We start from the raw sequence: 23,083 nt of genomic DNA on the forward strand, positions 1-23,083 counted from the left end.
CACTGCACGACCCCATCCAATAAAGAGGCTGCATCATGGAAAAGAGTTGTACGATTGGTGAACAACGAATTTGCAGCCTCGAACTCGTGCAGCTGCCCGCTCGCCAGCATGCCTGCTGCAAAGGAGGCGAGCCGTCACACAAAAGCAAGATGGAGGATCTCACAGTCGAAGTATGCGGCGAAAACGGAGCATATTATAAGGTTCGTTCTGTGAAAAGTATACAAAAAACAGGGCGGAAGATTGAGGCCGTGGATAGATCAACTTACGGCCCATGGCGCGGTTCTAATCTCACAAAAGAGACGCCCGTACTTCGCGAAAGCGCGGCCCTCAAATGTTCGCGAGGTAACGCGGCTTCCTCCGACGCCATGTCTCGTTTGACAGGGCGTGATTTTCGTCAGCTTTTGATGTTGCGATACGTTTTAATGCTCTCCCGATTCACAAAAACGTATACCCTTAATACCGGAATTATAAAAACACTGCTCTTTACCGTACCCCGAAAGCAACGCGATATTGTATCTGAATATCTTACGCCACTCGTTATACCTGTGATTCCTCAACAAATAAATTGATACGCTTTATGTCTGATTTTTTCAGGCCTTTGTCACAGACGTCTTTGAAGACGAGGTTCTGGTAACGTTTGAAAATGAGTAAGTATATTTTCTACTTCTCAAGAAAAATTTAGATGCCAGTATATATGAATGTTCACCCTAATACTCTGTGCTAATAACAGTGTAGTCTTTTGAGCACAAGAATCATTCATTTTATCACCTATAGAAGTTCTAATATTTCTAATATCTATGTCAATAGTTTAAAATATGGTATAATTTCTATGAATATTATTTGTTGTTATTATATGGTCAATCATAGTTTTTTTTTTTACATTGCTCCACATATATTATTTTACTCATATATTAATGATAAAAAACATTAAATACTTCTAAATGTTAAAGAGAATATTTACAATTTAATACATATGATTATACATATTTATAAATATAAAAATATTATATATAAGTTGTGTTTTCTTTGTTTCTTTGTTTAATATAAAATCAAATAATTTTATTTTGAATACATCAAAATATAAAATACACAGATATATCAAAGAATTACATGTGATATAGTATGATGTTATGATTCTATATAACAGATAGTATGATATACTAATAATATTTATTAACAAAAGAGTAATGGTAACAATAACATTATTTTATGAAATCAATTTCAAAGAATAGATATATGTGAACAATCAACATGTTTTTATCAGATGTTGTTTACAAATGTATGTTAGTTAAAACTTATACATCTTATACATAAAATTATGCAATGTTGTTTCTGGATAATTAATATTTAATGAAATGTTTTATGTTTTAGTTGGCAACCGGAATCAAAATTTCCATTTGCTCAAGTACGTCTACCTCCAACAGATGGTCAGAAACCTGAATTTTCTGAAAACATGGAGATTGAGGTATTTTCTAGGTCCAATGAGCACGAAGCATGTGGATGGTGGAAAGCTATCATTAAGGTTGATAAAAAATATTTTTAATATTGCCTAATATTTTTGAACAAGTTTATTTATAAGATTTCGTAGTTTCAATTTTTTCTTCTTTTGATTTTTGTTTCAGATGAGTAAAGGAGGTTTTCAAGTAGTTGAATATTCGGGATGGGAATGCTCTTATACTGAAATTGTAGCTAGTGAACGACTGAGGGCAAAAAATCCTAATCCCCCTATTGATAAAAATACATTTCACAAGATCGAAATAGAAGTACCTGAAGATCTAAGAGAATTGTAGGTATCAAGTTTAGGTTATCTTCTTTCATAGAAAAGTAACAAGTATTTTAAATACAATCTGATCTAATGTATATGTATATAGTGCCAAAATGGAAAATGCACACAAGGAATTTCAAAAAGCGATAGGGGCGGCAGTGTGCCGATATGTGCCTGAACGGGGAGTATTGCTGGCCATCTCCCGTCATGAAAATTTACATCGTCACAGTAGCATGCTCCAAGAAATGCACTTCAGAAACTTATCGCAAAAAGTGAGTTACAAAATTGAATTTGACATTTTTTTAACTTATATTTTATGATGATATAAAATTATTCAAAATACTTTAAATATTAAAAATAATTAAATATAAATATATGCTATAAATAGGATAAAAACATTTTAAAACATGTAAAACATATTTTTGCATCTTGCATATTGCAGGTATTGCTTTTGAAAAGAACAGAAGAAGCAGCACGTCAACTTGAGTCAACTAAACTTCAAACAATTGGGGGGTAAGTAGAAAGATTAGAGTTGGTGTTGCAATTAAAAAAAATCTTGTGACATTTAAATACCTGCCCTTATCCATACACTGTCCTGGTTACCATCCTGTCTGTGGTTTGCATTTACTGGCAGAAAAAATTCACAAGATTTCCAATCATTAATCAATATGTTTGCTTCAACATCATATAATTTTCATGAATGTTATGTAGTCACATTACAAATGTTTATTATACATTTCCTCTAGTTTTCACATATTACAAGTGTGATTGTGTATAAAATATTTAATAAATTTTATATGCAAGGTTTTCAAAGTTCATACAAATCTTTGTGTGTTAGTTATCTTATTTTACATACTTTGCCAATCACAAGAGCACGATGTGCATATAGTAATAAATTTGCACATAATGTGTTTTTTCATCTGTCTTTAGTGAATGTCACTTTGTGCTGACAAATTCTTTTGTTTATCTCATAATATTGTTACAAATAGATTGATGCTATGTTTTTCATTGTTTGCTGATTATAATCATTAGTTACATATAATATAATTAATTTAATCTAATCTACATGCGTATTTTATCTCATTTTACTATGATAATAGTTTTAATTTTTTAATCAACAAATCGTTATTAACGTTTATAAACCAATAAGAGTACAATTTTTAATTGCATAAAAGAATTTAGGTATTAATCATTCAAAGTAAAGGAAATATTCAATAATATTTTCACAAACATTTACAACAAATGCCTTATTTATTACTCATGATTACATAAAATTAGAATTATTTCTAATAATTAAATTTGTGTACTATAAAGTACAAGTTAGATATGCATGTACTTGCAAACTTATATCTGAAATATATATAAAAAAATTTAATTATTTTTCTGTCATGTAGCATATGTTATAGTGAAGTAATTTGAAATAAAATTCATTCAGTAAAATACTTGTACATTGATAATCATATAAAGAGTCACGGATATCTTTGTAGTTTTTAGATGCTTTACGTGTTCCTGCAGCAAACAATGTCATTATATGTTTCAGCTACTAATACATGTAATTAGGATAACTTTAAATTTTTTTAAAGTTATCATTTCATATTTTCAAACGCTGTAATTATTCTTAATAAAATTATATTTTTAGATTGAGATACACATTCCTCCATACATTCAGATAACGGGTTTGTATAATTCTTTATTGATTGAATAATGATATTTAATAAATCTTAGGAAGTTAGTAGAAATTGGGGAGAAATTATTTAATGCTAACACTGGATACTAATTCATTTTTACACAGGTATGTTTATGAATATCTAATATGCATAAAATGAATATGCAGTGTTATGTTTTATTTTCAAATTGTAAGTGTACTAACATACATATAAAAAGTAATATAATGCTTTAATATTATTTTTGTCTCAAATTGATACAAAATATTTGAGTACTTGGTTTATATAAATATTCTGAAAAATAAATTTGTATAAAACATTACAAATTTATTCATAAGGCGCAAACAGACAGAATGGCAGGGACACAGGATAGGGCCATCTTATATATGAATTTCCAATAAGTTACACCAAGAGTTTCTTTCTCATTTCAGCAAATTTAGATCTTCAAACTTTATATATCAGCGTGTCTCAGACTTTGAGGCAGGAGTGAAAACAAATTCAAGGTGAGATCACAGCAGCGTGGTTTAGATTTAAGTTTAGCTTATTGTATGATAAATTACACAGCTGCATTTTTCAAATGAAAAATGAAACTACACTATAAATGTGCATGCTTCGGCGTTGTGTAGATCATTCACTTAAATTCAAATGCTTTAAGTACACTGACATACAAAATTTATTATTTAATTTTTTTTCTATTTATTATGTGTTATGTAGTAAAATTTTGCGTGATTGATAAAATAGTGAATAAACATAAACGTGTAGCTGTGATCTGTTCTCTTTTTTTTTTTTCTTCTTTTTTCCTTTTTTTTTTTATATATACATATATATATTCATATATTTATGCGTATGAGTAGAGTTTTAAGTTCATTAATTTATCCCATGTCGGAAATTGTATTCTAGCCTGCCAATGTTTGAGAAACACTGATATATTAAGTGTTTTGCACAAAGAATTGAAAAAGTGGTGGCTCTATCTAATATATTTCCAAATCTAAAGAATTCAATCAAATTTCAATAAAGATTATTAAATTCAGGATTATTAAATAGAGCAATATTTCATAATTAATGTGAAACTTATACTCAATAATTATCATATATACTATAATATTTTTAGTTTCATTTATATATGATATCATTTATACATTTCATCTTCATTTATAAAATATCTAATTTGCATTAAACTAATTTATATTAGTTTTGCAATCCTTCGTATTATATCGTAGTTATAGTTTTATTTCTATTTATTTAATATTATGTTATAGTTACTTACATAAAGTAAAAAAATGCAACAAGAAATATATTTTTTTTAATTATATTGAGATAAATTTTGTTTAAATAAAAACAGGGTTGTTATGTGTTTCTAATTTTAAAATTTTCTGTATTTTATTATTATATTTGTATTGTTTTGGAGTACTATTCAAAACTTAACGCATTACACTTGTTTTTATTAATATAATATAGAAAGTTGAATTGAACAAAAAAAGAGTTTTGTTATTAAGATTATTTGTTTTAAAAATTTTCAAGAAGTTAAAATAAAATTGTAATATATTTTAAAATTTGTTTTCATAACAAAAATATGTGTGCATGTCTTATATAATTTATTTAATACGATTTTAAATTCATATTCATATATCATTCTCTAAAATGAACAATTTTATATATATATACTATTTATTTATTATTATATCAAAATATATATGAGTATTTCGTGTGAGTGTTTGCACACATATCACAAACAAAGTTTTGAACATATACTGCACGTTGAATTCTAAATTTCAATTTTATTTTTATATAATTTGTAGAAGATATTTAAAAGTCAAATTAATTATCTAAAAATAATTTTGAAACCTTTGCTTAAGTATTACTTTATTATAATTTGTAAAAATGTTATATATGCATTTGATGCTACTTCATAAAACATTTTTCTGTTCCTACTTTTATCTGCCAGGACGCAAACCACTGACAGGAATTTAAATTTCATTGAAATATTTAATTATGTTTATTATCACTGTATTGTAATGCAATGATAACGCGTGCGCGCAATAATATAAGACTGCATGTTACTAACGAAAATCTAAATTTTGTATTATTAAATATCAAAATTTTAATATATCATGTTATTAGGATATATTAATAATATTTATAACTAATTATCTGTCTGCTATATTATTAGTATTAGCGGTTAATATTGACAAGAAATTTGATGTTAGAAATTAAATGATATTCATTAATTTAAAGTGTTATTAAACAAAAAATATTATTTTGAATTTGTCTATAGTAATTTAACTTAATTATACACACATATGTATATATATATATATTATGAATTTTGCAATAGCTTCGTTTTATTATATAAAGTTAAATATATAAATTAAAATTTTGTTTTTTAGATACACAGATGAATTCAATGTTCGAGAAGACTTGATGGGATTAGCTATTGGTGCACATGGTGCAAATATCCAACAGGCAAGAAAGGTCGACGGAATTACAAATATAGAATTAGAAGAAAATTCATGCACATTTAAAATATATGGAGAGGTAAAAATTTAAATGAATCCTCACTTTTTTCACTATTTTTATTACATTATGTGTTTCATGTAAAAAATTATAAATTATGAAGATTTTATACAAAGTCGTTAAATAGTACACACTTATCTAATTACAGACACACGAAGCTGTTAAAAAAGCTCGTTCTTTGCTTGAATATAGTGAAGAATCTATACAAGTACCACGTGTTTTGGTAGGCAAAGTAATTGGGAAAAATGGTCGTATAATACAAGAAATTGTCGATAAAAGTGGTGTGGTAAATATTACATTTGCATTAATTAATATTTAACTGCTTTATACATAAATATATGAATGTTTTATAGTGTTACCTGAATTTTGCTATAAAAATATGATTAATTTATTAATTTAATTAAAATATGATTAATTGTAGATACAATCATTAATTGTTATTACTGATATGATTAATAGGATAATTTAATAAATTTTAGGTACGAGTTAAAATAGAAGGAGACAACGAACCTCAACCAACGATTCCGAGAGAAGAGGGTCAGGTGCCCTTTGTGTTTGTTGGTACTGTTGAAAGTATCGCTAATGCCAAAATGTTATTGGAATATCATTTGGCACATTTGAAGGTATAATAATGTAAAATATATATCTATTGTAAATGTTATTGTTTATTTTTATAATTTTGTATTATCTGTTTTAAAGGAAGTAGAACAGTTGCGTCAAGAAAAGTTAGAAATTGACCAACAATTAAGAAATATGCATGGATCGACAACAGGACCAATGCCCAACTTTCCTCCCACAAGACGGGGTATGATCACAGGCCCAGAAGAAGCTGGTGGAGCACGTGGAGGCCGTGGCGGTCAGTCGCGCGGACGTGGTGGCAGGGGTAGGGCTCCCACCAGACACAATGCCGGTAATACTATTACTGACTATATCAACAATGTAGAGAACACACAAAAACGTAATGGCAGAAGCGGTGGACCCAACACGAGAGACAGTAGAGAACCCAGAGATTTTAAAGACAGAGGGCGTGTTGTCACAAAGTAACATTTGATAAATTGTTGAAGTTAAAATCAGTACTAGGATTATTATTATACAAGGTTTATAGTAGAAACTCATTTATTCGGATTTGATGGGATGACTATTTGATCTGAATAAATGAAAGTTCGGATTATCCAATATTCTCTCTACCATAGCTTAATTTATTCAACGCTCAATTCAATGCCAATATATTTTGTTGTGTAACATAGCTTGTCATATATAATTTATTCGATCTTTGCTATACTTACTTTTAATAATCTATAGAAAAATTGTATGTATTTAAACATTTCTTTACATCTAAAAGTTAATAGATAAATTAAATTACATATGTATAACTCTATCGGAAAATGTTACTTAAAAAAAAAATTCTTTTCTGGGTTTATAAATATTTTCTGAAGAATTACTTTATCCATTTTATCTAGAGCTCAGTAAATAAAATAATTTGTTAGGGATTCGGATAAACGAGTTTTTACTGTAATTTATTCTTGCAAATACCCATTAAATAATATATTTAGGAGTTGTTTTGCAACATTTAAGAAATTGAAAACCTTAAAAATTTATAAATGTATCAGTATAAGCTTAAAAAAGATTGATCAAAACACATACAAACACATACAAAAAGAATAATTTTTTTCTTAATGTATTAATTTATTTATGACTTTTATTATCACGAACGTTGAAATGATTCATGAAATTCAAATCAAATTTGGCCTTTTATTAATGACCTTTTTACAGTCGTTTCATTGTTTAATTATATAGATTTAAAACTGTACTTGTTATAAAACCGTTTCAGCTATTTAGTTTTTCATCGTACATCGTTATTCGTAATTCATTGTTCTTGTCATAATTACTTTATACTGCCCCAGTTAATATCTATAGATATATTAACAATTCGCATTTGTAAACATGTCATTACATAGAACATGGAATTATAACATAATAGAAAATAACTGCAACCATATGCATTTGCATGTATGTGTTTAATGGAAATGCATGTAGTAGCTAAGTAACTCACGGTGTGTGATTCATTTGATTTATTAATTATTTGAAGAATAAATAAAGCATATAATATTAGTTTGTGTGCGAATTGTCTAATCACATATTATATCTTAAGAGTAATTAATTTTTACGGATTAACAAATATTCCGCGTCAAATTTATAACATGTACCTATATAACAACTTTTGAACCTTTCATTTAACTAATACATTAAATGTAATTAACTTTAATTGCTTTTTAAACATTAACAAAATTAAGTGTTGTCCTAGCTATATAGGTCGTTTGCAAGTTGATAAATAAGAAATTAAGAAACAATTATGTTATTATTCTTATTAAAAATGTACTTATATACGTTTTATAATAAAATTTACCTTGTAAAATACTCCACGTGAATCTGATTTTTAACTTATAAAATATTAGGTAATAACAATGACGTGAATTTTACAAACATTCTTAATTACATTAATGTAATTCAATAAAATTATTTTTCTATAATTTAATATCACACTATTAGTTTTCATTTAAATTTGTATAAATTTATGTAAATACAATATTTAACGGTAGAAGAAGAAATTTAAAAATTAGTGAGCTTGATTCCAAAGATGCCTCTTCACTCCGAATTAATATCCTTAGTTGTTATAATGGGAAGCATCATTGCTAATGTGTTAAATGCTACATTGATCATCATCAACTACAAGTAAGGATACTAATCTTTCATCATTTCATTTGTTTTATAAAATCATTAAAATGTTTGTGTTCATTGTGTTATGTTCAAAATTTAACTTGATTTTTGTTATATATATGGTTTAATTTACAGGATTACGTCGAGATACATTAGACGGTAGTGAAGATCGAGTAAGGGATCTGCCTCCAAGAGGTGGTCATCAAGGAGGTGCAGGCAATTCAGGGTACATGGGTGGTAGACAAGGTCGTCCTCCAACTCAACGTAGAGATCGTAGAGATGAACGTCGTCGAACAACCGATGATGAAGATACTGTTCTCGATAGTCAAGACGTTTCAAGCATTGACAGAGGTAATAATACTTTTCCAATAATAGTCTATGGTAGAATAGCCGTTTCGTCCTAAAGATTGGTGAAATCCTTTGAGAGTGGCATGGAGTATTGTTGTAAAACAAACACTTGTGACCATCTAACACTAATAATATCAATGATTACTAATGCACGTTTACTAATGCGATATAGCTTACAATCAGTTCTAAAACTATTTGAATTTCAGTAATGCTTTATATTATATTATAAAAAGATGGTCACAATGGTTTGCATATGCATAGAATCTGTATCAAGTGTGGAGGGAGGACCTAAAGGCATGAGGCGAAGACGACTTCGACGTTCTCGACAACGTAGTTCTACACCAACAAATAATCAAAAAGGTAATCACGAAATTGAAGAACTTATTCAATGTAATTTTCCTTTAGGACGATCGGTTTTGATATAGTATAAAAGTTAAGTACAATATTAAATAAATATTTTAGAATGAGCATTAATTTTACACAGTAACACTCAGAGTTAATCTACATATTTGTTTAGGCAGCAATGCTGGCCCAGGAGATCAATCAACTGTAACTAGTAAAGAAGGAACACCAGCAAATGACGTTTCTACTACTAACAACAGTTCCCAAGGGCCTAAAGGCCAAAGAGAATTACGATCTCGTCATCCTCGTATGCAACAGAGCAATAAGCCTAAGGAAGCTCTGGTTAATGGTACCAGTGGCTAAATAACCATTATGGTCGACAACTGCTACTTACATATAACACTACACCTGATGAGCTATTAACACCCAGCACATAACATGACGCATACCTACGCAAGGACTACACGATTATGGATCGCGACATGATTAGTCTACGCTCGTTGTTAAGACTGTTTGCTACCGATAAGAATATGACAATTGTTTAAGAAATCGTCATTCTCCTTAAACACATTTAAGGACACATATTAATATCCATGCATGGTTTAGTTTAATGATAGTAATTATGCTATCATGTTTGATATATGGATACATTCATTGGGAGATAGTAGAAGCATCTGGTAAAAAGGAATCCCCTGATTGTGAAACTGTGCCTCATTTTTATACCAAGCTCCCAACTTGTGTGACAGTAATTCGGATGTACTATAAAGTACCTCTTAATCTTGAGAAATGATCTAATAATAGGCTGGATATTCGTGGCTCGTATGTCAATTATCAATTTGAATAATTTTCGCCTAGATGTGTCGCTATATTCATGAAAAAATAACACAATACGTATAGAAATGCAGGATATAATCAATTTTAATCGGTTTTTTGTTTTGTTCTTTTTCTTAATTATTTCTTTTATCACTTTTATCACTGTGATAATTGTTAAAAAGTAATAAGAAAAAATGTTAACATATTTTAATGTATGTTACAAGCAAAAGTACGTATCTTGTGTTATTTTATGTTCATATCTAAAAGAAATAGAAAAAGAAACAATAATTGAACATACTGGGTATAAACTATTTTGCGACAAAACTAGGACGAAACATGATGTGGTGCAAGAAAAAGATGGATTCCATTGTTAGTTATAACAATGGTAGGTGGCAGCTGCATGAAGTCTTGGTTAAAAGGTGTTCCCAATGATGTTCCTTCTACTTAACAAGATTGAGTTTTTTTTTGGTTTACGATTATTAGTAGCGTTATTTAACAACACTAGATTTTTATGTTTCAATACTGAGTGTTGATTAATAATACCATGATGAATGCTAATTTGATTGTGAAAAACACAAATAAGTATACACAAGAAGTCGGTTTTTATTTCCGGGTTCACTTTTCATGTAATTTAGTCTTTTTTTTTATTACAGTCTAAGCATACTATCAAACATTAGGATTTGATATGACGTTCGTTTCTACATTGTTTCGCATGATTTAAAAAGAAAGTAAACGTATACTTAGTAATACCAATGTATGATGTGCCAGAGAAGGAATGATACATGTTTTATGATATCTAGCTGAAGTGCAGACTTAGCGCATACCTTTATTACTATAATACTACTTAGTCGAAATGTGAATGTCTGAAAAAATAAACTAGCTTTACTATACTAAGCTATAAAATAGATATGGCTAACTGTTTTAAATTGATTATCAGTGAATATGGAACATTATTTGTCAATTTAAAACAGCTGCCTTTTCTTCCGGATATGACAACAACTAATCGGACATGTCTTAAGAATTTTGCAAAAACGCATGGCGGTTGATGCAACACATTGACACCTAACAAAACAGCTGCCATTTTATCTGAATATTCTTATGGCAGCCAAAAAAAAAAAAAAAAAAAAAAACTGAGACATCCCCCAACTTGCTTGTTTCAGATACATTTGTATTGATTGCAATTTGTGCATAATTTAAGAATAAAACATTTCTGTACATAGAGCGGTCATTAGTACGATGAACCACAATTTTTTCAAAACATTGATAATCGTTTTTTAATCTTAACAGTCGTTTTAAACTACAATCTTCATCCCTATCCTTAATTTCCATAACATATTTATTAAATGTTTACTATTACGCTTAATTTTTGTTATGAAGCTTTTGAAATATTTATAATTTGAAAATGCTAATTTCTAATTATTAATTTTGTTTATAATTACAAAAAATATTAAAAATACATAAGAAAAAGAATTTCTGCATTGATTTAAGTACGAAATAATTATAAATAAAAAATAATCATTTCGTTTATACAAGATTGCAAATTTGAAAGTTTTGGACAGAAGCAAATAAAATTAAATTTCAATGAAAAATAAAGATATTTTTGAAATATCTCTTAAAGGTATACATTATTGATATAAATTATGATGATTGTTCATAATTGTTTGTTTCTATAAATGAAATAAAAATATATCTCTTTAATATAAAAAAATTTTAATCTATAAAACAAGATTGAAATAGTTACAGATAAACAACTTTTTATATTGAGTGATTAATATTCATGAATTATATTCGTAAAAAACTTTCATATGTCATGAATGCAATATAATCTAAAACAAAATTAATCTCAAGTTCTACCTATTATTGTATTTTACAAATTGTGTTTTTTGTGTTTTTAATAATATTAATAATTGAAAAACTTACAAATAATACTCAAGATTTTTGATTTGATATTATGTCAAATATTTTCACATAGAGGCGCTGCATGTACATTTCTACATTTTGTTCACTGTGTTCCTCATCTAAATTATGTACAAAATAAGTTCCTAGTCAAAAGCCGTCAGCTGTTGTGTCAAGTGTGAACGTTCTTAACCAACAAAATAGGTGAAACTTATCGATAGTGTGAGATCCTAATTGTGATTATTACTAGTTATCACAAGTGGTACAGGTTTGAAAGAATTGTTATACAAAATCAGGTACGTTTACACTTTAGTTGGAATCATTTCAGTTGGTTTTTGCTCATGGACTTTTCACACCTGTATTAATGCTAGTCATCTATGCGTAAAGTTCCTCAGTATTCAATTCAAATGTGTTTTTTTGTACTCTTTTCTTGTTGATTGAAAAAAGTAAGATATTTTAGGTTATGCGAAATGATTTTATAATGTATGAAAAAAAAATTTAATGAAACATATACATATTACACACATTATATGTGGTTGCGCGCGTGTGTATGTGTATATATAATATATGTGCATACATATTTGTTCAATGTATATATACATTTAAGCTATTACAAATGGCGATTATTTTGCACTCTTATTAAATTTACATTTATATTAATTATAACTACATATTTATATATCGAAAAAGAAATTTTTTACAAACTTACAATTCATTGGATAAATTGAGGTAAAATGTAACATTGTAAAAATCTGCAATGAATATTTTTTATATTTTTTAATTATTTCATAAATACAATCGTAGAATATATAATCGATTTTTAATGCTATTAAAGAAATTTATTCTATCTCTTCAAATTATATTATATTACATTACCTTTTGACAAAACGCTATGTGTAAATTACACATTTAATATAATTTACACATTTAGATTTGGACATTTAATAAAGGATAACTTTAATTGTATAGTGATATTTGAATTATAAAACTGACGTTATACAAATCGAGTAAACTAACCTTGTATGTTACAATATTTCACTTTATACGCGTAAACGATTTCGAAATACTGATTATTTATGCTCTTCATGAACGTGGAGAAATCGTAATTGATGACAACTGCCTTGACAGACTGTATAATCTCCTTTTTTAGTGAAAGTGATAAAGTAAATGTATGTAAAAAATTGAGCATAAACCGAATTCATTGAAAACATTATTAATAAATTTATATAAATAATAAATAATTGATAATTTTCTTATATGCATTTAATAATGATTCTCTTATTAATAAATAATTTGTAATTTAAAAAAATTTTTTTTTATCATTTTTGCAATAACCTAATTTAAGATTTGCAAAGGTTTGTTCTTCATGTTTAAATCGATATAATTACGTGTAACATCTAAATATTGTACCTACAACATAAATTATAATCGTTCGTATATTTAATACGTTTATATTACGGTTAGTGGATTTTCTTTTTAATATTAAGCATATGATTTTGTATTATGATTATATGATTATATTTTTTAAAAATATATAATAGGATAGTGATATACATGTTGAGTTAATTCAGAAATCTTATATTTAATCATTTTCTTACTATTTATTACAGATTAAAATACCTTAATCTTATAATACAAAGAATGAGTCTGTAGTGATCTATAATACTATCTAGAATGTTCAAAGAAAATGATAGCAGTTCTGGAGGCTGCAGCAGTACAGCTCCTCGACCAAGAAGAATGTTGGCACGATTTTCTTTAAGGCGATTATTATATTCAAGTCCACTTATTGGTCGGCGAATTGCTAGAACACCCAGTTCAAGTAACAGGAATACAAAAAGTAATAAGTATCATCTGATTGGAAATAATCATCAAACACAAAAAATAAAATTATTTTTTTGAATGAGAATTAATTATCTTTTTTTTTTTAGCAAAAGATTCAACTAGTGGCAAAATAACTGATGTTGAAAAAGGAGAAGCCAGAGTAAGTAATGGTTCAAGCCATTTTCAATTTCAGAACATAGAACGTGCTTCTAGTAAAGGCTCTGTACTATCTTCGGCTGGAAAGGTATTTATAGAATATGTATTTGAAACAAAACTTCTTGGATTTAATTTATATTAGATATAAATTACATTAATTATTTAATAATTTAAAATGATACCTAGGTTAAAAAATAAATATTTCAGAGTAGTGAAAATGGTTTAGTAGAGTGTCCTCTATGCTTGGCTGAATTACCAGTGGAATTTTTTCCTATTGTCCAATCTTGCCATCATCGTAGTTGTTACGATTGTTATCAACAATATCTTAAAGTTGAAATTTCTGAATCTAGAGTTAATATAGCCTGCCCTGAATGTTCAGAACCACTTCATCCAAATGGTAAATGTATTTTTTCTTCTTTAATACAAATAATGTGAGTTTCATTATTACTACTATTGTTTGTTGAATTTATTCGTTTATAGACATTCGGATGATTCTAAATGATCAAACGCAATTAGAAAAGTATGAAGATTTTATGGTACGACGAGTTCTTGCCGTAGAACCTGATGCAAGATGGTGTCCTGCCCCAGATTGCAGCTTTGCAGTTATTGCTAGTGGTTGCGCTTCATGCCCAAAATTACGTTGTGAACGACCAGGATGTGATTCCTATTTTTGTTATCATTGTAAAGCACGTTGGCATCCTAATCAAACATGCGATGCTGCAAGAGCTCAACGTACTCAATACTATGAACGTAGTTCATCTCTCAGTTTCAGTCAGAGTGATTCGCAACATAGTATGTGTCATCTATATTTAAGGATCCAGAAGTTAATGAATTTTAAAATTCTAAAATAATGTATTTTGTATAAACTGTTTTCATAGAAGATGATGTCAAACCATGTCCAAGATGTCAAGTCCTTATTGTTAAAATGGATGATGGAAGTTGCAATCATATGGTTTGTGCTGTTTGTGGTGCCGAGTTTTGTTGGTTGTGCATGAAGGAAATCAGTGATCTTCATTATTTAAGGTATAATTTATTTAAATTATTTATTTTTATCAAATAACAATATTTCTATAAAATTTAATTTTATTAATTTTTCATTTAATCACAGTCCTTCTGGTTGTACCTTTTGGGGTAAAAAGCCATGGTCTAGAAAAAAGAAAATACTTTGGCAACTTGGAACTTTAGTGGGAGCTCCAGTTGGAATTGGCCTTGCTGCTGGTATAGCTGTACCTGCTATGATTATAGGTATATATATATATATATATATGTATGTATAGGTATATATATATATATACACATATGCCATGAATATAGATAATGTTTCTTCCATATATTTTAATATTAAATTAAATATCATTTGTTTACAAATATATTTTCAAGGAAAAAATTTTATATAAATTTATAGTATTATATATGTATATTTCATTATAGGTATTCCAGTATGGGTAGGGAAGGAATTGTATACAAGATATGAGAAAGATAACAAACATAAGAGGAACGCTTTTATTGTTGGAGGAGTAACTGCATCTGTAAGTTAAACTCTTGTCTTTTATATTTATATATAATGTATATCATCGTATAAATTGGTATCAATGTAGTTTATAGATGTTCTTTTTTTTAAATTAGAAAGTTGAAAAATCGAAAAATTATTTACTAATTAAAGTTGTAATGATGTTACACTGTAATGATGTTACTTATATGTATGTGGATATTGCTTGGGAATTATTTTTATATTTGAAAATTATTCTATAAATTCATGACAACATCAAAGTATTTTATTTATATAGTTTGTACAAAGAAATGGGATAATATAATTATTGCATATGTGAATTAGCAGTAACAGAATGTCGGTCGTATAGCCGTTATAGTAATTGCGGGAAGAAATTTTGATAAAAGAACTTTCAAGAAATTTCAATCAAACATATTGTTGTATTTAACTGACTCGTGGAGAAAAATGTTTCCCCGGACTTAAGTTATTTGTTATGGCACGTATTAGCAATTCTTTTACATTTCGAATCGTTTTTAATTTGAAAACTTTATATAATGTTTATTGATTTTTTTGTTTACTTAACGTTCTTACTAAATTGTGGGTGTACATATCGCAAGAACAATCCAATATTGAAATACTGTTAAACATAAAAGTCTAACATCAATTCTATTCTCATATACTTGACTTCGTGATTTCGATTCCGCAATTACATAATTATCGATACAAGCCTTTTTGCTTGAGATGTATTACGTTAGTCGCAATGGCAGACGAATCGAGCTGTTGAACAATCAGTTCTATAACTTTTGCTTTCTCGATTTACATTTCGTATAGAAGTATTAATTCGCTGCAGCACTATCATGGGCAGTAATAACGCTGACTAAGAGTCGTTTTCGCTATTAGCAATCGCAGTCTCATCTGTAAGTACACCTTCATTATGAAGGTCTTTTAAAACGTCGATCAAGCGTTGTTCAGTATCTGCATCGCCTAAAGCAACATCTACGGATCCAATACAAAGTAGAAGAGCGAGAAGTTGCGATCGTCTGTAGTCCTTATTTAAGTCTTCTCTTGTATAGCCCAAATCTTTAGGAATGTCAACGCCAAGACGAGAAGTCGTGCTATTTAAAGCCTCCCAGTAGATATCAAGGAAGGTTTCTGTGTGTTTTCGACGTAATTCAGTTGGCAATGAACTCACTAACAACAGAGCGATGTCATTAGTTGGTCTACTATAGGTGACCATTTGCCAATCGAGGATGCAGCATTCGAGGCCGGATGGCCCTTCTTTGAAAAGTAGATTATTACACCAGAAATCTGTGTGTGTTATCAAGGCTAACGGTCCCTCCGGTGCAAGAAGTGCCGATATTATATGCTTAGTTCTAGGTCGTAGTACAAGCAAAGCCTCGAGTATCTCTTCTAATCCCGGGGTACTTTTCAAAAATTTGGCAAGTTGTGGCAAACCACGTTCAACTAACTGTTGATACGAGTCCGTTGCTTTCGCTGTTTGGAAGAGGAATGGATAACGTTCGGACAAAGGCTCTCCCTCGACAACTTTCATTGCGAGAGAATGCGCGTGTATACGTGCTATAGCATCTAACGCAACTTTAGTTTGATCGTATGTCATTCCCTCGCGAAATTTAATATGTCGAAAATCATAGTCACGGAGATCGTGTAGCACCAGAATAGAATCTGGTGTTGTAGGGTTATCGTCCGATTCGTCGGCTGGTGTGTAATGTGCGTGATAGCATACTGGAACCGACAAGACAATTTCCTCGTCCGATTCATTTCCCTGGGATGCTAGTTGCTTCTTTTGAAATTCTTTCAGGTCGGGCATAACCTGATATAAATAGAATCCGAGTTATTATTTGTTGGATAGAACAATTTAATATTGATGTAGCATGACGTAGCATATATTAATTGTTCGCTTACCTGTGTGTAAAATTTAATTTCTCGAAGATCGAATTGGCCTTCGATAACAAAGAACCGACTGAACGCATCTTTTGGAAGCTCTTTGACGATAAGCGACAGATCTTGCGTAGTGTTTGTGTCGTTCAACACGTACTTGAGTTTAACACGAATTATAGCACTGAGCGCGCTTTCATTACTCATACAGCCCGGACTTACGTTACATTCGGTTATTGTGACCTGTGTACATGACGGGTTAATTTGCAAGCAATTCAACAATACTTGGTACGCTACATCTTCAAATGTGTTGCATTTTCATTGCTAATAAAGCGTTTATAGGCTGTTTAAATGATGCCGTAACAAAAATCGCTACAGGCAATTGTTAACTGTAAATCATAGTTTCTACCGAACTAACCGGTTCTTTGTGAAATTCCCTTAGGATACCAAGGAGCCACTCCTTGTCAATCTCTGGCTCTGAGATAATCTGCTTCTGCTCCTCTCCACAGGATGATTCTTCCGTATCTTCCCAATCCCAGTCGGTGTCTTCCCAGTCCCAATTCGCCATGGTTTCGTTTCTTTTGATTTCCCCCCCTCCCTTTCTCTCTCTCTCTCTCTCGTTCTCTCTCCCTTTATTTATTCAATTGACACTAATGACAATTGACTGGCGATATTAGTGTCAATGTGGTGTCGATTAAGGCAAAAAGGGGAAAGAAAACAGATGAGAGAGAGAGTACGTAGTATGCGTGTACTGTGGTTTCGCTTCGCGTGTCTACTGTTCCCAATCAATGCCAATAAATTACATGTACACTCTCGCGAACGATAACACATGCAGAACGTGCCTATTTGACTGTTCACATCTGAGCGCACAAGTCTGTCATGTACGGCGGAGGCTTCGTGAAATCACCAATAATGAATGGATTCGTCGCGTGTCCCTTCTACTTCCTGTTACGCCGACCGGTCCTTGAATGTTTGGACCGGCGTAGTTCGTCGTCCTCTCATCGAGGTTCACAGTGTCCACGGCACGACACACCCTTGGCGCAGAGCACCGACCAACTTCCCGATCCCGGCACCCGATTTGTCGGACCGTTTGTGATCGTGGTGTGGTGTGGATTCTAAAGTACCAACTGACACGATACACATTCCATCGTCAGCCACCTAGGTGGATGCAGGCCGCAGGGTGGGACAGAGAGGATCTCCCATGCGCGCACTCCTACCGTCGATCAATATCCTTCCTTCCGCACCTCCCGCACCTTTTGCTCACCATGCACTTTCTCTGTCTCCTGTTCCGCTGCCTCGCATTCTGTTCTACACTCGATGGAAATCTAGAAAACAGATCACCGTGCGCCAGTGTAATCTTTTGGCTCGTCATGACGCTTGCCGATTTATATCATGCACTGCCCGATTTATATTTATTTCATTACCATATCATCCCTTCGGTTTGATGCTCGTAACGTTTGTTCCTTTCCCAAAATATTGTAGATTGATAAAAAAAAAAAAAAAATATATATATATATTTTTTTTTATGGCGTATACTTTGAAATAATTTACAAGAATAAATTAAATATATTTATAATAATTAGTACAGCTATGTCTCGTTTCAGTTTTCTTTCTTCTTATACGAGTTATTTTATTTATATTGCTACTAAATACTATTAATAGAAGCTCTATATCCGCTTGAGATTCTAATTAAAAATCGTGCAAACATAGAAATATCTTCACGATTTATGTCATATTTTCGCAAGCATAAATTGGAAGCGACTTACGAAATATATACATCGAAAAAATTCTCTTTTAATGCTTTTCTTTCTGAGACGAATGTTTCGTAAAGCAAAATACAAAATTCTAAATTATGCAACGTGCATTCAGAAACTTCCGGCAACATGAAACCACACAACAATGAATCGAGTGTGCTTCAAAGTTTGCAATGTAATTTCTGCTTCTAAATTTTCATTAACCGATATTTGGCTGACAATTGTGTTATACATCAGCGGAACGTATTTTCCTATTTTATTAATATCACTTTATGAATACACTTTATTACACTAATTTTATTAATATCACTTACTGAATACACTTTATTATACACTAATACATTTAATACACTTAGATCACACATACTATATAAGACTATTAATATCTATAATTTAAAAAAAAATCTCGATTTAATAATTGCATGTTTCTCTGTAAAATTTGAATCTCTACTAAGATCAATAAAAATTCAAACGAGGGCCATTGTTTATAATTTATTTATCATCGTTGCAGGTTTTGGTATCACCCTTATTAGCAGGATTGGCCGTAGGTATTGGTGTACCCATTTTATTATTTTATGTTTATGGCGTAGTCCCCGTTTCCCTTTGCCGAAGCGGAGGTTGTGGTGTTTCTACGAATGGTACGGGAGTGCGATTTGATTTCGATGACGAAAATGAGCTTATGGGTTCTTTGAGTGTTCGCAACGGTGGAGGTAAATGCATCAATCGTTCAGATTTCAATGTCAGGTGTAGATTGAATAATACAAAAGATTAGGTGCGATTAAAAACGTAATCTTTCTTCTAGATGCAGCATCGATAGATGTTGCGAGTCATCGTGGCGGTAATCCTTCGATAGGTGAGGCTTCCCTTTCGTTAGGTAGTGGAAGTCACCTAGAAAAATTAGGACGTGAAAACGATCGCGAAAGTGCCAGCAACGTAGCTGTTGCTGGCACCAGTCTCGCAGGAAGTATAGCCTCTAGTGTTTTACCAGGTGGACAAAGGTAAGAGATGATCTTTCGTATGCATATAATTGCCAATAAGTTGTTAAGAAGTCGCGTATACAACTGTTATATTTAAAAATAGATTGGAAGTTCAAGCGGACGTGACGTCTACTCAACGATTCAGTTTGTGTAGTGAAACAGCATCTGCCGCAACCAGTTTATCAGAGAAATCTGTAAACGCATCTATCGCTTTGGATGACGGTGCAGCTTCCACTAGGGCTTTGGCAGGCTCCGTTCTAAATTTTAAAGTATTTTATTTTTCTTTAAAAATGTTATTGCAATCGATCGGTATATCAGTTATGAATTTCAATTCTACGAATTGTTCAGATGGATGGAAGTTCAATTAGCGGTGGCAGAAGCACGGAAGGGGAACAAGGGACAAGTTCTGTTGCAGGAGGGCATATGGACTCAGCAGGTCAAGCTACGTCTTTGAGTTCCCTTGAAGAGGTAGCGCCTGGTTTGGCGAAACGTGCTCGACGTAAACCAACATTAGATCGTCAATGCAGTGATTCCAGTAATTGGACCGTTTGTGGAGAGGACGAAAGTTCTGAACGTGTCAGATTTGACGATCACGTTAGTTTTATTGAAGCAGACCAGGAAGGAATTGTCAGCACATGTGGAGTGAATAGCCGAACTTCTGGAAGACGTAAACGTAATAAAGAGACAGAAGACGTAAATACTCAAAAGAGTACAAAGTATGAAATTGTTTTTAGAATCTTGACCGCTACAATATTTTTAGACATGTAATATTAATTAATTTTTTCAGAAGTTCTAATACTGAATCAAAGGCTGATTCGACAGATGACAATGTGTCATGGGAACGAGTTAATGTTGCCACTTTGAGAAATGTCTTCTTCCATAACTCTACAGCATCTACAGATCGCGAAAAGCGATTATCGGTGATAGAAGAACCGTTTCCTGTAGTGGTACAGAATAACGGTGCTTGTTTTTTTACACCTTCTGACAAAAAATGTAACATAAATAATGTGGAAGAAGATTTATGCTCTTAAAGAAACAAAGACTGAGCATTTATGTAATAATGTACATGCGTCCTTTAAATACACAAAACATAGATGCGTATTCACATATAGTGACAAGCAAATATGTAAACACGCAAGTCTTATAACGAAGTGATAGTGCTATAAACTTTTTAACTGATTTATAAGGATTAGCAAAATTACAAACTAAATCTGTATAACGTGTTTATGCTTTTGCTTGTTATTGTATATGTATATATATATATGTATTTAAGTGTACACGATGTGCGTGCATTAATACCGAATTTACTATATTTATGCACATCATGTATAAATGTATTATGAATGCAATAGAGGGAACAAATTAAAACTAACTTTGTATGACAACATCGAAGCAAGATAGTGTATGCATTCATATTTCAGAACTACGTGTGTATAAATATATGTAATGTGCGTATATGTGTATAGCTATATATATACTCACAGGCCTCAAATTTGTTATAAAAATTCAAATTAATTTAATATGAATAATTTTCATTTTGTGCCAACATTTTTTTGATGAATAATTACATGCGAAAAATTACATTCTCATATACAAAACACGCTCACAAATAAACTCGAATTCGTTAAAATTTTTCTATGATGAAATTCTTCAGAAGAATTGAAACTTCCACACCATATAAACTAAAATAACTGTATAAAACATTAGGAAAAGCTTTATACGGTTGCATTTTATGTCACATAATTATTTTTTATGCATGAAATACTTCTCCATTTGTCAGTCATATTTCCAGATGTACAAGTATCGTAAGAACCTTTGTACACAAATATTTTCTAAATGTCCCTTGATGTATGAAAATATACATAGTATAATGGACGCAATTGGAGGCAATGAACATGCCTTGACAATGAATGTTATACAATTTTAGAAAAAAAAAAAAAAAAAAAAACAATGACATTATAAAAAGAGGTATGGTAGTTTACTATCTTTGGTTATATTTATTTGTTATTTATCCCAAACACGTACTATTTCAGGTGCTTTGTTAGGCATGTTGAAAGCTTTGATTTTCTTGCCAGTGTATTTACATTTATGTACACTAACGATCAGTATAAGGAACATTGTAATCATGTTTTAACAATTTTGCCTCTCATAAATTTTTAATTTTAAATTCTTGAGAATTAAATATGTATATATAATTATGTAAAATTATTATCTCAATATATGTTTCTTATGTGTAACTAATAACTTTACTAATATTTGGATAAGCTAATGTCATACGTCCGGACAAGAATAATTGTATGAAAAGCTTATAAATTTAAAAAAAAAGATGGATATATGGACCTAAAAAACCGAATTGTGAAATATGACATAAGCTGCCATATAATCTTTATGTATAAATAACAATAGATGTTTTAGTTAAATAAGGCATATTTTAAAAATACGCCCTAGAGTACTAGTATATAGTACGAAATATATTTAAAAAGTCAAATTTAATGTAGAAACATTTATAAAAGTGCATTTTTACCAATATTTTTACGTATTTCAAATAATAGTTTAAATATAAATTAAATTAAAAAAGTATATTTAGTTGATACAAAAAGCGGTGCAATTTTAACATGTTTTAATATATTAATACAAATAACTTAAAACTATAAAGGTAACTTATACTTTTACAAGTGTTAATTTCTTCAAATTCTGTTAATTATTGTACATTTTGTATGAAGATCACAGTTCTATGTATTACAAAAATATTTTGTTTAAGCAATTGTTTCTTTTACGATAAATGTAAATTCGTAAATATAACAAAATATAATATAAGTGTATATTCATTTAAATTATAAGAATATTTTTATGATTATGATTTTTTTGTTTAGTTTTTTGCATTTTCATTAATACATATTAATACTAGTATTTAATAAATAATTGCATGT

At 30.2% G+C, this 23,083-nt stretch overlaps 3 protein-coding genes across 7 annotated transcripts; 2 read left to right on the top strand and 1 right to left on the bottom strand.

Moving 5' to 3' along the window:
* The first annotated feature begins 44 nt into the window (after positions 1–44).
* Positions 45–10,442, top strand: LOC122529500 (synaptic functional regulator FMR1). 5 transcript variants are annotated; one of them, XM_043655690.1, is made up of 14 exons: positions 45–200; positions 595–647; positions 1,372–1,522; positions 1,623–1,786; positions 1,872–2,037; positions 2,208–2,278; positions 3,861–3,932; positions 5,817–5,964; positions 6,092–6,229; positions 6,423–6,566; positions 6,643–6,853; positions 8,797–9,012; positions 9,271–9,369; positions 9,527–10,442. In XM_043655690.1, exons 1-14 carry the CDS (start codon positions 150–152, stop codon positions 9,712–9,714), a joined length of 1,872 nt encoding a protein of 623 aa, XP_043511625.1. In that variant the 5' UTR covers positions 45–149; the 3' UTR covers positions 9,715–10,442. The 5 variants fall into 5 exon arrangements, with proteins under 5 accessions (XP_043511625.1, XP_043511628.1, XP_043511627.1 ...); XM_043655693.1 differs by having other exon boundaries at positions 9,531–9,715; XM_043655692.1 differs by lacking the exon at positions 9,271–9,369.
* Positions 10,443–12,177: 1,735 nt separating this feature from the next.
* Positions 12,178–22,993, top strand: LOC122529502 (E3 ubiquitin-protein ligase RNF19A-like). Its single transcript, XM_043655697.1, has 13 exons — positions 12,178–12,356; positions 13,671–13,897; positions 13,989–14,125; positions 14,245–14,434; positions 14,518–14,829; positions 14,916–15,060; positions 15,146–15,282; positions 15,469–15,566; positions 19,688–19,886; positions 19,979–20,174; positions 20,257–20,422; positions 20,502–20,869; positions 20,941–22,993. The coding sequence occupies exons 2-13, from the start codon at positions 13,735–13,737 to the stop codon at positions 21,182–21,184; spliced, it is 2,355 nt and encodes a 784-aa protein (XP_043511632.1). The 5' UTR covers positions 12,178–12,356; positions 13,671–13,734; the 3' UTR covers positions 21,185–22,993.
* LOC122529503 lies at positions 15,787–18,848 on the bottom strand. The gene is made up of 3 exons (XM_043655698.1): positions 17,841–18,848; positions 17,450–17,665; positions 15,787–17,357 (listed from the first exon to the last, which is right to left on the bottom strand). The coding sequence occupies exons 1-3, from the start codon at positions 17,988–17,990 to the stop codon at positions 16,404–16,406; spliced, it is 1,320 nt and encodes a 439-aa protein (XP_043511633.1). The 5' UTR covers positions 17,991–18,848; the 3' UTR covers positions 15,787–16,403.
* Positions 22,994–23,083: the final 90 nt, after the last annotated feature.

Source organism: Frieseomelitta varia, unplaced genomic scaffold (genome assembly GCF_011392965.1).
Source record: "Frieseomelitta varia isolate USP_RPSP 00005682 unplaced genomic scaffold, Fvar_1.2 scaffold_290, whole genome shotgun sequence".
Classification (NCBI taxonomy): domain Eukaryota; kingdom Metazoa; phylum Arthropoda; class Insecta; order Hymenoptera; family Apidae; genus Frieseomelitta; species Frieseomelitta varia.

What these genes read in the sequence shown, in the direction of transcription:
- LOC122529503 (XM_043655698.1), bottom strand. Translation starts at nt 17,990, where the DNA reads ATGGCGAATTGGGACTGGGAAGACACCGACTGGGATTGGGAAGATACG. An exon ending in GGGAATTTCACAAAGAACCG is followed by an intron (nt 17,666 to 17,840) that starts GTTAGTTCGGTA and finishes TCATGTACACAG; the next exon opens with GTCACAATAACCGAATGTAA. An exon ending in AAATTAAATTTTACACACAG is followed by an intron (nt 17,358 to 17,449) that starts GTAAGCGAACAA and finishes TATTTATATCAG; the next exon opens with GTTATGCCCGACCTGAAAGA.
- LOC122529502 (XM_043655697.1), top strand. Translation starts at nt 13,735, where the DNA reads ATGTTCAAAGAAAATGATAGCAGTTCTGGAGGCTGCAGCAGTACAGCT. An exon ending in TCAGAGTGATTCGCAACATA is followed by an intron (nt 14,830 to 14,915) that starts GTATGTGTCATC and finishes CTGTTTTCATAG; the next exon opens with AAGATGATGTCAAACCATGT. An exon ending in TTGGAGGAGTAACTGCATCT is followed by an intron (nt 15,567 to 19,687) that starts GTAAGTTAAACT and finishes TCATCGTTGCAG; the next exon opens with GTTTTGGTATCACCCTTATT.
- LOC122529500 (XM_043655690.1), top strand. Translation starts at nt 150, where the DNA reads ATGGAGGATCTCACAGTCGAAGTATGCGGCGAAAACGGAGCATATTAT. An exon ending in TCAGAAACTTATCGCAAAAA is followed by an intron (nt 2,038 to 2,207) that starts GTGAGTTACAAA and finishes TGCATATTGCAG; the next exon opens with GTATTGCTTTTGAAAAGAAC. An exon ending in AAACTTCAAACAATTGGGGG is followed by an intron (nt 2,279 to 3,860) that starts GTAAGTAGAAAG and finishes TTCTCATTTCAG; the next exon opens with CAAATTTAGATCTTCAAACT.